Source organism: Pongo abelii, chromosome 2, assembly GCF_028885655.2.
Source record: "Pongo abelii isolate AG06213 chromosome 2, NHGRI_mPonAbe1-v2.0_pri, whole genome shotgun sequence".
Lineage (NCBI taxonomy): Eukaryota > Metazoa > Chordata > Mammalia > Primates > Hominidae > Pongo > Pongo abelii.
In genome coordinates, this window is record NC_085928.1 from 182,209,343 (window position 1) to 182,225,414 (window position 16,072).

The 16,072-nt window shown below is 40.2% G+C and overlaps 1 protein-coding gene across 7 annotated transcripts in view; it reads left to right on the forward strand.

The window, feature by feature from the left end:
* FNDC3B (fibronectin type III domain containing 3B) overlaps nt 1-16,072 on the forward strand; it is a 361,400-nt gene that overhangs the window by 238,981 nt on the left and 106,347 nt on the right. For all 7 annotated transcript variants that reach the window (NM_001132462.2, XM_054550321.2, XM_009239511.4 and 4 more), the window contains 1 exon segment: nt 7,980-8,038. In NM_001132462.2, coding sequence (NP_001125934.2) covers nt 7,980-8,038 — 59 coding nt within the window.

Sequence of the window (16,072 nt, forward strand, 5' to 3'; positions counted from 1 at the left end):
ACGGTAATGACTTTTTCATATGCTGGAACTCTTGAGCCCTCTGGATTTGATACCCATATCAGCTGGTGAGCTTCACTTTGCTCCTTGGCCACAGGCTGAGGATCTAGCCTCACTCCCAAATAATTCAGTCATCTGAGACATAATTAAGAAAATGTGGATGTAAACACTGTTCAAAACTTGCTGGATAGGAGATATACATTTTAAAATTATCTTTCAGATGCACCATATTAGAAACTGTACTCTGGATTCTGCCTGTCAGTTGGCACAGTCTTGCAAAAAGTATTGAATAAGCTGCTTGAAAAAATTTAATATGGCATGCCGAGTCCTAATGAAAAAACATTTTGTGGAAACGTTTGTAGACTCCCATGCAAAAAGTAGTGTATGAACTTTAATTACCTTTGTAAGTTGTTCTATCCTGTGTTTAAGTGACTACTTTCCTGTTACATACCCAGGGAGGGTACCAGCTCTTGCTGGATAATCATGGTCTTGAGCCTTCCCCCAAAACACAAGAGCTGTATCTGGCAGAGGTTAGGGTTCAGCTAGCAGTGAACAGTTCAAACATACAGAGAAGAAGAGGAAAGGACTGGTGCTAGAGTTAATCTTGCCAAGCAAACATATCTATCTAATACTTAATCTGTTTTTGTGGGTTTGCATCCCTGTACAATTTGATGTTCTTAAAAACACTAGCAGCCTTTGGCCGGGTGTGGTGGCTCACGCCTGTAATCCCAGCACTTTGGGAGGCCGAGATGGGTGGATCACTTGAGGTCAGGAGTTTGAGACCAGCCTGGCCAACATGGTGAAACCCCGTCTCTACTAAAAATACAACAATTAGCCAGGCATAGTGGCGCACACTTGTAATCCCAGCTACTCAGGGGGCTGAGGCAGAAGAATCGGTTGAACCCAGGAGGCAGAGGTTGCGGAAAGCCGAGATCGCACCACTGCACTCCAGCCTGGACAACAGAGTGAGACTGTCTCAAAAACAAAACAAAACAAAACAAAAAAACACTAGCAGCTTTTGTCCAGTTCCATGCATATACATAATTTTTACATTGTGAAATGAACACAAAGATTTTTCTTAGGGAACCTGACAGAAATGAGCATAGAATCTTACTAGTATTTCAGTTCATTAAAGACCTAGACCTGGCAATCCATGTTGCCTCTCTTATTACCCAAGGTGTTACACAGCATTTGCCTGAAGGAGCCCAATTGCCTGTGAGTGGGTTAATGTGAATGTTCCCTGTAGGGCTTGACTCAAATCACAGGCCCGGGGAGTGGGGGGGCGGGGGGGCGGGGAAATCATCCTGTCCAGTGAATTCCAGAAATAGCAACAAAAGCTCAGAGGAAATTAGCCCCTGTTGTCCCATTGACATTCTCTGGCCGTCTCTCCTGTCCAGCTGGGCACACTGCTTGGAAAAGAAATTCGTTTGTGTTTCTCTCCTTTCTCTTAGGGTTCCAGAACCTGTTTGGAACCTAGGCCGCTCTTGAAAATATTTTCCTGGAATGGAAAGCAAACGCATACAACATATGTTTACCTGCCTGCTGCTTTCTTTTTCGGTGTTGAGAGTCTGGTATTCCCTTGGCTACCTTTCAGGATTTCAAATAGAGTAACCACTTCACCAGCGAAATGGCTAGCAAGATGTTTATCTTTGTATTTTTAGCATCAGGATGATTGATATCTCAAGATATTTCTGGAATAGTTGTTTTTTGAGATTAACTGCATTGTCCTTATATTATGCAAGTTTATTCTTCGTGTTGTGATTTTACTCATCTTTAATATTTCTATTTAAAACCACTAACTGTGGATCATAGTCACTAAATGGAGAGTCTTAGATAATTAATTCTTCTTTTGTATGCACTTATTGATTCCTCTTTTTTTCCCAGCATAAGTAATATTTCAAAATCGAAGATGGCCAATATTCTTTTTCTGAGTAGAAAAGCAATTCAACACATATTCATTGTTGTTGTTGTTGTTGTTGTTGTTTGTTTGGAGACAAGTCTCCCTCTGTTGCATAGGCTGGAGTGCAGTGGTGCCATCTCAGCTCACTGCAGGCTTCAACTCCTTGGGTTCTAGTGATCCTCCCACCTCAGCCTCCCAAGTAGTTGGGACTACAGGCATGTGCCACCAAGCCCGGCTGATTTTTGTATTTTTTGTAGAGATGGGGTCTTGCTGTGTTGCTTAGGCTGGTCTCGAACTCCTGGGCTCGAGCTTTCTGCCCGCCTTGGCCTCCCAAAGTGCTGGGATTACCGGCATGAGCTACCACGTCCAGCCATCAACACACATTCTTAATATTGTTTTCTTTTGTCCCCATTCATGTTTATCTGCATTAGTAGGCATTGACAGGGTATCTAGCTTGTCCTTATTATTGAGTAGTCACATTTTTCGTTTTCACCTAAAATTATTTATTTCTGTTTCTTTTTTGTTTGTTTGTTTTTATGTTGATTGTTTACTATTGGCTTTTGGCTTCTTATCTCCAAAATGAGCATGATCAGAAGCCACACATTTTCCACGCCCCTAGTTCATTGTACATGATTTGTTAAAGAGAGTAGCTATGTCAGCTCCTTGGCAGATCTGAGACAGCATATGATGTTTTGACAGGCATATCTACAAATGAGCCTTGTGGATAAGAACTAGACAGAAGGTTTGGAGAGAAATAATGTTGATGTCATCCCATTGGAATGATAGAGCTGTTACAACCAGAAATACATTCTATAGCTAGTAGCTAAGTGTGTAGCTCTATTTCTTTTCTAAGAAGGAAAAAATGTGAAATAAACCAAAGAAGTAAAGTATGTTTATAAAGGAGGATATTTTAATTAGTTTAGGTCTTAACAGTTATTCAAACAGTCTGAACTTAGGTTTCTTTTTGGAGCAAACATGAAAACCATTATTTATGGAAAATTTAAATTTCATATGACACATCTTCCCTCTATGTGTGTGGGTATTTTCTTTCTTTCTTTTTTTTTTTGAAAAAAACGATTTGCTTTGCTTGTGTATTTTTATTTCAACCTTCCCTTTACTAAAAATGCTTTATTTCCTTGGTGTAGGAGATTTGCTTTTAGGGAAAAGGAAAGACTTGTGTCTCTAAGCTGAGCCCCCTTTTCCTTTTTTAGCATTTCCAGATAGGCTGGTTCTCAGCTGACTGTGGACATGTTTGAATTAGAGGCTCCCAACTTAGCTGCTTTTCAAAAACTTTCCTGCCATCGAATGTGCCTATATCTGCAAAACAAAATGACCCTTCTCTGTGTGAAACACTATCCAAGAGTGCCTTATTATTATTATTACTTATTTATTTATTTATATTTTGAGACGGAGTCTTGCTCTGTTGCCCAGGCTGGAGTGCAATGGCACGATCTCAGCTCACTGCAACCTCCACCTCCTGGGTTCAAGCGATTCTCCTGCCTCAGCCTCCTGAGTAGTTGGGATTGCAGTTGTGCACCGCCACGCCTAGCTAATGCCATTCAACTGCTAAGAAGGCAGCAATGTAGAAAATGGTTTTCATGTTCATTCACCCCAGCCGTGGTCACCAGCAAGGTTGAATCAGGTGGAAAATGGTTTCGATCTGTTTACTTACCTTGTGGCTGCTTCAGTGTAAGGAATAAGAAACATAGAGTTTGCTTACATGATTTTGTCTGAGTTAATTTATTTACTGCACACCAGAAGGTGGAAAATAGCCCCTGAGAATGAAGAATAAGAAACTTGTCCTCTGACCTTGCACCAGAACCTTGCATTTGTGCAGTTCTGGGGCAATGTCTTGTTTAGTTGGCACACACCAAATACCAAGTTCTTAAGAGGGGAAGAAACAAAAACAAGACAGAACTTTCAGCTTGAATAAAAGAAGATATCCTAAAGGCAAATCAGCATAATTTTTTTGTTTTGTTTGCTTATTTTTGTGAGGGTATTAGTTATTCTTCTTTCCTTCACAATATGGGAGGTGTGTATATGAGAGAGACGAGAAAAAAAACAAAAAAGGAAACAAAGAAAGCATGCCACCAAACAATAGCTTCATCCAAACTCTGACATACACTCTTTGTACAGCTGGGCTCTGAAACTGTTTTATGGAAAGAGTGGTCATTCAGTGTACTTCGAGGCACACTTAGATCATGCTTAGGGTGAGATAGGCCAAGAGCTTAGTTAACTCGCTTATTTAGGTCGTAGAGTTGTGAATTTTGACATTTTCATACTAGACTGTTAGCTTTCATACGAGTTGATTGTTTATGTGGGAAGTAACTGTCACTTTAAAACAAATTTTATTTTTACTCTTGTTTGGTGCAAATTGTGTGCATGGGTTTTATTTACCTTTTCCTTCTTAGTCTGTGGCAGCATGAATGGAAAAGCGTTAAATTAAATAAATGTAATATAAGTGCATTTTTCTCTCTTTTTTCCCATATTTAAAATTAGAAGCTTGAAAGAAGACAGAATTCCATCTGGCCTTGGTACCACGTTTCTCCTAATATGAGGGATAGTGACCAGACACAATAGGGCAGTGATTGGTTTGTCACTGCCTTCCCTCCCCATGCCCTGCCATTTTTATTTTTGATCTTCTCAGCATCCTTTGTTTATTTGGCCCCATTCAAGGCCCACTTTTTAAATTCTTCCTTTTCTCGTATACATTCCCAGCAGATAGGTGGCCTTTGCTCTATTCATTTGACAACCTTTTTTCTAAGTTAAAAGCAAATAAGAAAACCAACATAAACCTTCCCACAGGACTGAGCAGGTCTCCTCTGCTGCCTTCTCTTTCTCCCATCCACCTCAAGGCCAACACCCTACCAGTATCAACCCATGTTTTCTTTCTCAGTGTCCTCTCCCTTGGGATCCCCAGATCTCTATTAACTCTTCATGATATAGTCAAAGGACTACTTGCTTTGGGACCATGTATTAGACTTGTGGCCCTGGAGAAATCACATCTACTCTCTGAGCCTCAGTTTCCTCATTTGTTCCTTATCTTCCTTCCTCAGTCAACAAAGACACCTATGGGTGGTGTGCCTAGCACTGGAGGTGAGAACCGTGATGAGCTAAGTAAGCATAAGTTCCTATCCACCACTGTGAAATGGAGCAGAGAATGTCCATCTTGCAGGGGATATTGTTAAAATTAGCAAGGTGATGATGCATCGACGAGCACGTATGTAGGTGCTCAGGAAATGTCAGTTTTTGTGATTGTAATCAAAGGCAAACAGACAAGGCAAGTCCTGACCTCTCTTTGGAAGTTGTTTTTATCTCAGGAGGATCTTTCCCTTGTATTTCTGGCTCTTACCTGAAACTCATTTTTTTTTTAATTTTGGACAGATTTTTTTTTTATTATTATTCCTTTTAATCTAGTCTCTTTCTCTATTTTTTCTTTTTTTCTGTTAAAAGCGTAACCATTTCTTCTGTCATGTGTATTTGAAAGCAAGGTGGGAGGGGGCTTTCCAGTTTTTGTGGGACAAAGCATCCTGTTTTAACTCTGTTCTTTTATAGTGTATTTCTAGTGCATAGTCCTGAGGATGTTTTATTTGCAGATCCCTTTAATTCTTCCCTTCCTTCTGTGTTAAGTAGGTGATCATCCCTGTTCTAAACTTTTATTACTCCAAGGATAGGGTCTGACTTGTTGCCTTTCTAAGATAATCTAAATGCCTTCTTCATAGCAAGAGGAAACAGTTACCTCCTTCAGCTGGTTGTTTGAACATAGCTATGTGAGTGTTTGAAACCATAGGGTCCTTCAAATTCTAGAATAACCAGAAATTGAGAACATTTTGTCTTTAACAACTGAACCAGTTCATTTATTGTGACTATGCTTATGTTTTGTTTTGATTTTTTTTAACCGACAGTTAACTTTTGAGATTATATAATATTTACAGTTTACTTAGCAGGGGCTTCCAGAAAATGTCAGGGTATGTCAACTTTTGATTTATGGATACAATTTATATCTTAACATGAATACATAGTTATAAATGAGCTTGTGACATTGGGTCTTTTGAATGTGGGTTTTCTTTTAAAAGGCTACAGGTTTCAAAACCGTGATATTGCCACCAGCCCATTTGTTTTTCTCACCAGACTAAAGGTAGCATGTCCTACTAAATAGAACGCAACAGGAAAAAAAATAAGGAACAAGTCCTTTTAAAGTTTGGAGTGGTGCCAACTACAAGTTTTTGTTATTTTTAATATAGACTTTGTTCATTTATTTAGTCAAGAAGCATCTGTTGAGCTTTGCACATGCAGGGCCTGTGCTGGGTGCTGCGGGTAAATGGTGATTTTGTCCTAGGGCAGGTGTCATTGAACTATATAGCCTACCTGTAGCCTGCTTTTGTATGGCCCACAAACTAAGAGGTTGTTAAAGTTTTAATGCATTATGAAAACAAACAAAAAACAAAATATGCAAGAGACCTATATGTGGCTCACAAAGTTTAAAATATTTATTTGATTCTTTAGGAAAAAATTTGCCTACTGCAGACCCTGTGGTGTCTCTGTCTTCCTCAATCTTATGTTTGTTAGTAAGAAAGACCAGAAGTAAGCAAGGGAACAAATAAGCAAGATAATTCTTTTCAGATCTTGATAATTGATAAGGAAATAGGATGTAAAAGTGACAGAAATGAGGCTGGGGTCAGGTGTAGCAGTTAAGGTGGGATTTTTTGAAAAGATGACTTTAAGATTAAACCTGAACAATAAGGACAAACAGGTCTGTGCAGAGCTGGGCGTATTAACCCATCTCTCACTTCTTAGGTCCACATCCCCCTTCCCCTCCAAGTGCCTGCTTATTATACACAGGGCTCAGCTAAATGCTGGTTCCTGGAAAACCATCTCGAATGCCCTGTTTTGGGTTACCTTTACTACAGCACCCATCACAAGGCACTGTAATTGCCTATTTGGTTTCATTCTTCCCACCTCCCTCCACTAGACTTGAAATATCTTAGGGGCAGGGACATATGTCTTAGTGATCATATCTCGCTAGCATTTAGCTCATAAACTAGGTTAAATGGAGTCTACTATAAACTCAAAATTAGATTCCATCAAGCCCACTGTGAAAATCAAGAAGATCCTCTAACAAATTGCGGATTCTTAAGTTTAAGTTCTATCACTTATCTTTTTTTGTACACATCCTTCCCCTCCTCGTACTCTCTTCTCCAAGCACTATTCTTTCATTTCTAAAACCTAATTATTGCCCCACCCCAAAAACATGCCCCTTTCCCTCATGTTATTAAAAGGCACCATCATCCATCCAGTTGAGCAAGCCAAAGACTAGGAATTATCCTTGGTGTGTCATGTTTCCTCACCCTTACCCATCACATCCAGTCTTTCAGCACCCACACCTCCTCAACTAGTCCTGTCTCACTGTCTCTACTCTCAGCTCTAGCCCAGGCCAGCTCTAGCCTATCCTTTGCCTGGGCCACTGCAGCAATCCACTGACTGGTCTTTCTGCTCCCTTGCTTACCTTCCATATATCCGTTGTTCACACAGAAGACAAACACATCTTTTCAAGCTCAAAAGAAGATCATATCTGTCCCTTTTCTTAGACACCCCAGTGGCTGCCCGTCGAACGTAAACGTGAACTTAAGTAAACAAGTAAAAACAAGTAAATAAACAAGTAAAAATACAGCTCAAAGATTTGAGCTCACAGCCCTGAATGGAATAACCATTGTCTCTTCAACTGCATCTTATTACTCTCAGTTTCCAGGTACATTGGTCCCTCCACTTGCCCTTCTTAGGACCCTTTATTCTCTGTTGCCTGTTAAATTATTAAATGTTAAATGGAACCCTGTGTTAATCTCGTTAACATCGTGAACACTTAAAACTATACAGTGACAAGTCGGTGAACCATAGTGAAACTCCATTCCCTAAAGGCACCTTCATTCCTGATTTTCCTGGTAACATTTGTAATATCAAAAATTCATGATAACAGGCAACTGATTTAATGATAACTCCAGTTAAAAGGCCTTGGGGAAGGAACTTGACAACCTTACTGCCTTCTAATGGTATTGTTTTTCCTTTTTTCTTTTTCGCAATGCAGAATATGAGTTGGAAGTAAAGAGGGTGCAAGACATTCTTTCGGGAATAGAGAAACCACAGGTATGTCTTCTGGATTTCTCAGCATAAATGACACTTTTTAAAGTATTTCAAATGTGCTTTTTTTTTTTCCACCACACAGTAGGTAAGCAAAAGGGCTCCTTGCCTTTGCAGATTACTCATCAACTATGAAATAGTGTTCAGTTCAGTTACTAATGGAGCATGAGACATAGAACAGCAGCCTCCTGTGTAGTCATAATCTACTGAAATGTCTTCTTTATTTAGGTATTCTGAATGCAATTAGATATTCCTTCCAAAGATTCTTTTTTTTCTCTCTCTTTTCAGTCTACAGTTTTCTTTGGTAGTTTTTTTTTTTTTTTTAACCATATAAATGTAGTAATAATTTTTGAAAACCTCAGTAATCCCAAGTATTTTTCCAAGTAAACTTCAAAAAGATATTTAAATATTAGCTGTGAAAAATAAGTCCAGAACATTGGGTGCAATGGCAAGAAAAAAAATGGTCGAAGTGGTGAGGTTTTGATTTTGCCAGGTGCTTTGAAATTCAAGTGAAAAATTCAGAATGTTGATTCAGCCTTTCATCTGAGATTAGAGAGCCAGAGTTCTTTGGAGTATTTCCTAGCTGAATTGGAAAACCTTGATTCTGCATGTGTTTCAAATACTGAGGCTTTTTAACAGAAGAGTCCAAACATGCCTCAGGGTACGTAGTTGAATTTGACAACCTAAAAGCTTGAGGTGTGTTGAAGGACAGGCATAATAAGGCACTTGTAGAGGAGTGGGGTGTTGCCATTGGGAGGGGTGCGGGGAGTCTGTACTTAGTCTGGTGAGGAGCAGGCTGCCACTGGGGGTTTTTGAGCAAAGAAGTTATGTAATCAGGGCTCCATTTTCAGAATGATCAAACAGTTGGCAGATGAGTTGGAGTGAGAAGAAGATAGATGCAGGGAAGAGCAGTGTTAGAATCTACTACTGTAGTCCTGGTGAAAGGCTATGGGAGTCAAAATTAGGGTGGTGACATCTGTGTGGCAGGCAGCAGGGGACAGATACTAGAGCCATTCTAGAGATGAATACGGCACTATAACCTGTTAGAATAGATATCAAATGTCAAGGATAACTGGGCTTTCGGGTTTGGATGCCTCCTCTCAGGAATTGCTTCCTCTAAGACGCCTCCCTGATTGCTGTCCATGCCCATCAAGTGGGAGGCTCTACCCCCAGCTTTGCTGTGCCCCTCATGGACTTCTGCTATTGTATTTAGTATATTGTACTGCATCTACTTGTTTCTGTGTCTTTCCCGGTCTGTGGTTTCTCTAGAACAGGTTCACATCTTTGTCCTTTTTGTATCTTCAGTGCCATTCTTGGACATGCTGAGTTTGTTTCACTGTCAGGGAATCTGGAAAGATAGATACAGCGGGCGGTCGCAAATGTCTGGTAGGCCAATGCTGAGGAGCGAGGAGGAACAAGATACAAGACAGGGAGATCACATGCATAGCAATGATACTTCATGTTGTAGGATTGGATGATAGCTTTGCAGACAGGGGGTGCAGTATAAGGGAGAGATCGGAAAAGGTGTAAGGGCAGAATCATGGAAAAAGCTTATGTTTGTAGCGTAGCAGAAAGAAGAAAAATCTGTGAGGAAAACAGAGGAGTCATAATCAGAGAGAGAGGGCAGAGCAGCGGGTTCACTCATGGTCCCAAACGTAGTTTCAGAACTCCATAGTCGCTTCTTAATCCTGTTTATGTACACAGTGCTTTTCCTCAGATATTGCTAGTCACTGCTCTGCTGAAGAAGTGACAGAATCTCTGTTTCTTGTGGGTGAGATGGCTCTAGCAAGATAAAAGCCATATTTAGATTCATTGGTCCTTTTTCTTGATGCAGTATTTCTTAGGCATTTAATCTTTTGAGGTTTTAGGGCAGAGTAATAGGCTTTTTGTAAGTAGCTGTGTTGTAAAATATATAGGGTAAGAGCGTCATCTGAGAATTTTTGTCTGTATCATTTGGAAATAAGGATTGCTTTGGCTACAGAAGCACACAGATGTTAGCTCTATCCATGACAACCTGGCCAGGCCGTTCTGTACCCATCACAGAGAATTGGCTTCTCAGGGCATAGTGCCTTTAGGCCCCTGAATCATGTAGATAACTCCCCTTGTTTTCATTTGGTGTCCACTTAGTAGCCTTTTGAGAATTTGACTTCCTTGTTGCCAATAGAGAGAAAGTATGTGAGGCAGGTTGATAGTGCTGTCTAATCTACCAGATACTTCTGTTTCTCATTATGAATCAATTAACTGGCAATCTGATTGTATATATCTGATTCCATAAGTCTTATAGTTTGACATTCAAGTCTGACTCTCGAATACCGGCTAGATTGTCTGAGTCACTGGGCAGGGGCCCGGACCTGGTGAATTCACTCAGGTAAATGCCACAAGGTAACAGCCTGTCTGCAGGGCCAGCCAGCTTAACTGGACTCCATCCTGTCTCATTACCCTCCTCCAAACCTTTGAAGTGGCCTTTGAGTGAGAAATTCAGTCAAAAGATAACATTTCCATATCAGCGTGGCTTAGATGGGCACAGACGTAGTCAGTATAGCTGAAGAGTTTCCTTAGTCCTATAAAGCTGGAGTTGTTAATTCTGTAGCATAAGCAGCACATTATCTTTCTAGGTTTGGAAAAGGCAGGTTGAGAAACTTTCTGGAGGTGAGTAGAAACAAAGCCTCAAGTAGTTACACATTCCACAGTCATTAAAGATCTGTAGATCAGCATTTATATCTCGTGCCCTTTTTAAGAGTGAGGCTTGAACTTGCCAAAATACTACACCCTACCTTTTAAGCGGTTTGATGAAAATCACCTGATAGGAAGTGGGCATCTCTGGACACAAGTTGCTTTGCCAGCATATGGGTGGTGGTTGGTGCTAACCACCCTGCATGTCTGGTTCTCTGGTTGGCAGTGTAAGTGTATCCAGGTTGCCTGGGCTGAAGGCATATCAGACAAGGGGAGTTCGTATGAAGAGTGCCATGCTTGTTCGTGCCTCCTGCTTTTGCACATGACTAAAACAACTTCTCTTTCTCTCCACCTATATGTTTCCTATTGCTGCTGTAATGATTTACCACAAATTGAATGGCTTAAAACAGTACAAATTTATTGTCATAAAGGTCTAGAGGCCAGAAAGTCCAAAATGTCTCTGGCTAGGCTATAATCAAGGTGTTGGCAGGGCTGTATTTCTTTCTAGAGGCTTTGGGACATAATCTGTTTTCTTGCCTTTTCCAGTTTCTAAAGGCAGCCTGCATCCCTTGGCTTTGTCTGCAAAGTCAGCAGCCATATTCCCCCAGCTTCTGCTTCTAACATGCCTGTCTCTCACTGTCCTGCCTCCCTCTTTCACTTACAAGAACCCCTGTGATTTTACTGGGCCCAGCCAGATAATCCAGGTTAAGTCTCCCCTTCACGAGAGCCTTAACTTAGTCACATCTTCAAAGTCCCTTTTGCCATATAAGGTAATATATTCATAGGTTCCAAGGACGAGGATGTGGACCTCTTTGGGGACCTACCACACTCCCCTTCTGATCCTCATAAATGTTATTGCCTGAGACAGTCCACTGTTTATTTCCAGCCCAATTAGTTGTTTATGCAGTTTCTGTCTCTCCTCTTCGTACCACTTTTCTCTCTGAAGTTCTTGTTTGTGATTATGTGTTATCTAACTTTTTGCTCCTAATACCTAGCACTGTCCTTGGGACATAGTGAACCCTTAATAGATCTTTGCTGAAGAAGTGTGTGGCTGTAGCTGGGTTCTGGCAGGGGGCACAAACGCCGGAAGTCTGACCAGCCTCAGGATGTGCCTCCGCCAGAGTATAAGGCAGCAGCCACTAGAGGGGAAGGCCTGTGCTTTGCAATCTGGCCCTCTGGGTTGGGACTTGCATTGGCTATTACCTGTCTTTGTGACCTTGGGTAAGTGATATCATTTCCTTGTGCCTCAGTTTCCTCATCTTTGAAAGGTAGGATAAGAAATACTACGTGGGACTATATGAGAAGTAAATTATGTACTTGGAATGCAGTATTTATGGTTTGTAGCATATCACTAAGCAAAAGTGAAACTTCTGTCCTCTGACATGGGAAGGAAGAGGTATCAGGCCATCTGACAGGGAAAGAAGCAGAGCCATGCAAAGTTGGGCGCACAGTTGTAAAAAGGATTATTTAATTTTTTGTTCCTTTCAGCCACAACTGGTAGCACCTCTAAATAAAAGGCATATATTTTGCTTTGAGGTTTTGCAGATAATTTTATTTAGGTGCAGAACTTGTGGATTCCAGTCATCTTTCTAGAACTTTGGGCACCCTGAATTGAGCATGTCTTTTACTCTTCAGAGACCCAGCTACTACAAAGGTCCAAATACTTAGTTTCATTTTAATTTTATTAATAATGGTATACAAGTATACTAGGTATTTATCTTGGGACTGGAACAGTTAGGTGCTATGGGGACTTCACTGGTATAGCCTCCACCATGACAGAGCAATAAGCCTGATATTATTCTGAGTGGCTTAGGAATTAGCCAGCCATCTCGAGCCTAATGTGGTCTGACCTTCTCTGGTGGTGGTGCTAGATGTAGTCTCCCATAGACTGGTGGGCTGTTTATTTTCAGGATATAAATAATGTAACCTGGAATTGTGGTTCTGCATTGTTTCCATCCGCGAATGTTTAGCTTGTTGGAACAATTGATTTGTCGGTTCCAGAAGCGAGTAAACTGACCTGCGAGGAACACTTCCCCTGTAAGAAGCAATCCCTTGAAAGATAAACAGTAGTGCATCTGGGAGCAGATAGGCGGCTCTTAGCACTTAAGGAATCATAAAAACAGATGACTGAAATTCTTAGATTTCAGTATCCTTTTTCTTTAACCTTTTCCTTTTTCATTTATTTTCCTTTGTGGTGGTGTTTCTCATGATGATCCTTTAGAAGTGAAGCCAGTATTTGTGTGGTAATATTTCCTTAGTGTACTCTTTAATTAGATCAGTAGGCCTCCCACATAGTTAAATCCAAAGGCCAGAGCAAATTTAGAAGCTACCAATGTATGAGGAAATATTTTTGAACATGAAAGAAACAGTTTAGTAACTATGAGAATAAATGATGTTTCTGATCCAAGTACTATCATTTGCATAATAATAAAATCTCAGAAAAAAATGGAAAATTTTATAGAATAGTATTAAAATATTGGGATGAACAGGAGAGAAGGTGCAAGGAGAAAGCAAGCTATGGATTACGTATCAAATAGCTACAGGACAATGCAGTTTTATAATTTCCTTATACACACACATACAGAACAACTGCTTTCAAGTTGGAATCTACATTTAATAAATAGACAAGAATGATTTCTAATCAGTATGTGACCATTTACAAGTAGGAAGTAATTTTATGAGTCCTTCAAGGTGCTCAAAAGCAGTTTAGTTTAAATAATTCATATGCAGACTTACACTAGTAACCTGTACAACAGACTCTTTTATAGCAGTTATTGAACTGCTTTCAAATTGGAATCTACATTTAATAAATAGACAGGAATGATTTCTAATATAGTATGTGACCACTTAGTAGTAGGAAGTAATTTTGTGAGTCCTTCAAGGTGCTCTAAAGCAGTTTAGTTTAAATAATTCATATGCAAATGTATACTAGTAATCTGTGCAACAGACCCCTTTATATTACTATTGCAGAAACAAATGTCAGATTGCACCTTGTCCAATAATTTTATAACTAGAAATTACCCCTTTTATCACCATTAAAAAGGAGATTGACTTTCTAGTTATGGTAGGTTAATTCAATATAAGGAAGTCAGTTAGTTTTATGGCTTCTAAACTTTTTTCAGGGGTGAGGGGAACAACAGTCATGGTGATCACTGTGATGATCAAATTAGCCGTGCCCTAGTTAAGCTTGGTGGTCACTGCTGGCAAGAAAGTTTCAGCACACACAGAGAGACTTGCAATGTGAAGGTCATATATGAGTGTTGTTGCTCTGAAATAGGCATGAACCTAGATAGAGTTCCTAGAGTTCCAAATCTCTCATTAAGGCATTACCTCCCAGGACACTTGGAGTAAATATGTCTAGTGCTGAGAATTCACCTTCCAGTGACGTTCTCTTGAAAGACAGCATGTCAGTTTCTGGAATCAGCCTTAAGTGGAAACAAGTTCCAAGTCCTAATGGAGACTAAGTGATCTTTTTCTCCTGATTCCATTGCCTAAACAAGGGAAACCTCAGGCCAAGGGTCAGTGAAAGGGAGAGAGCAGGAGGACAAGAAGGATTTGGCCCCAGAACATCATCATGATCTGGGTGTCAGGCTGCTTAGCTCAAGGAAAGAATTCACAGAAACCGCTTTCCTTTGAGAATGATGCTGAGTTCTCAAACTGCATTTCTGATAGGCTGGCACATTGGAAGAATGTATTTCCACCAACACCTGCATTGCATGCTGATGACAGTGTACATCCTGAAGGCTTGCTTAGGGACTCTAGGGAAAAAGTGAATGTTATTTCAGTTGATGCTTCAAGTGTTGTATTTCTCTGTTCAGGTAAATAATAATTGAACCAAGTCCTAAGGGAAAAAAGTAAAGTTGTCATAGCTGACATAAAAGGTAGAGTTTAAAGGGTTGTGACTTTATGGGTATTTGTTTGGTATCTAGAATGTTGGCATTTGACTGAGCAATTTTGAGACATGGTTATTTCACACCGCCATTCATGGAATCAGTGTTACTATCTTCTGTGTTCTTGGGTGCAAAGCAGCCACTTGTCACCTTGGTTGAGTGTTTTCCAGTACCTAATGAGCCTCTTTTTTTCCAAGAAACCAAACTCTTTGTAACAAATTATCTCCCACGTTAAAAATAAAATATGATACCCAATACCTCAGGATTACTTATGAATAGTATGTGAAGGAATTGAGCAGATATACTGTTGTATGTTAGAAATGCTGTCTTAAAATCTAGGTAGAGAAACAACAAACAAATAACCAAGTAATGCTCTGTGTAATGGAATATGCACCAAATGCAGGGACAGAAAATATGGCAAGAGTACCAAGAAGAGTGGTTGAATCTGACAGTGCAGACAGTACAGAAACCTGTCCAGAATCAGTCTCAGAACACTTGAGTCCCTCTGTGTTCAGTATATCTGCCATGAGGCCCCTCATGTGCCTGTCTCTCTTCAACAGGTTGGGGCTCCTTGAGGCCAAAGATCATACCTTAATCATCTTTGTATCCACAGCCCCTCACAGGGTGAGGTATGACCATTAAATGAATAAACAAAGGCAGCATTTGAACTGGGTCCAAGAGAAGTTGCTTAAAGCTAAGGAAGTAGGAGAGTTGAAAGCTAAGTCCCACGGGTGTGCGAGAGGACATAAGAGAGGCCAGCATCCTGGAGGGTTGCTCACAGCGTCATGGTGCAGATGGGTTGGAGGGGTGGAGAAGAGGAGCTGCTAGTCTGGAGCTATAGCAGTCTTCTTCAGATGTTTTAAAGAGATGTGTAATGCAAGCCTACCATCTTCTGATAGTCTGTGTCAGAAACTCAGACTATCTTATTTCCCTAGATTTTTTATTCAACAAACATTTACTAAGCAACCACTGATCACAGTTGAATATGACTTGGATTCTGTCCTTAGGGAGTCTCAAAGCCCAAGGGAGGTAGACAAAGGCCATAATGTGATTAGCAATTATAGCAGTATCCACAAGATTCTGTAGAACGTGGGAGGAGTGACAATGCATGAGATAATTTAGAGAAGGCTACTGGGAGGTAGTGAGGCCAGGCTGGGGTCTTTAAGGATGAGCAGGAGTTTGACTAAATAATTGGCTAAATATATCATGATATTCTATTTATATGGAATAAATAGTATGAAGTGATCTCCACTAAAAATGTAGTGAAGGACAGACTGAAGAGAGACTCTGCATTCATTTTCCATATTTATTATTTGTATTTCAAGTATTTAATAATTCCAATAATCTTTATATGGATCCGATAGTGACAAAAATGGAAGAAGGAAAAAAAGGGACTGAACAGTTTACCTGTCTCCATCTACAGCCTAATAATCTACAGCTATAAAGTCTTTGTGAACATTAAGCTTTAGCATCTGTA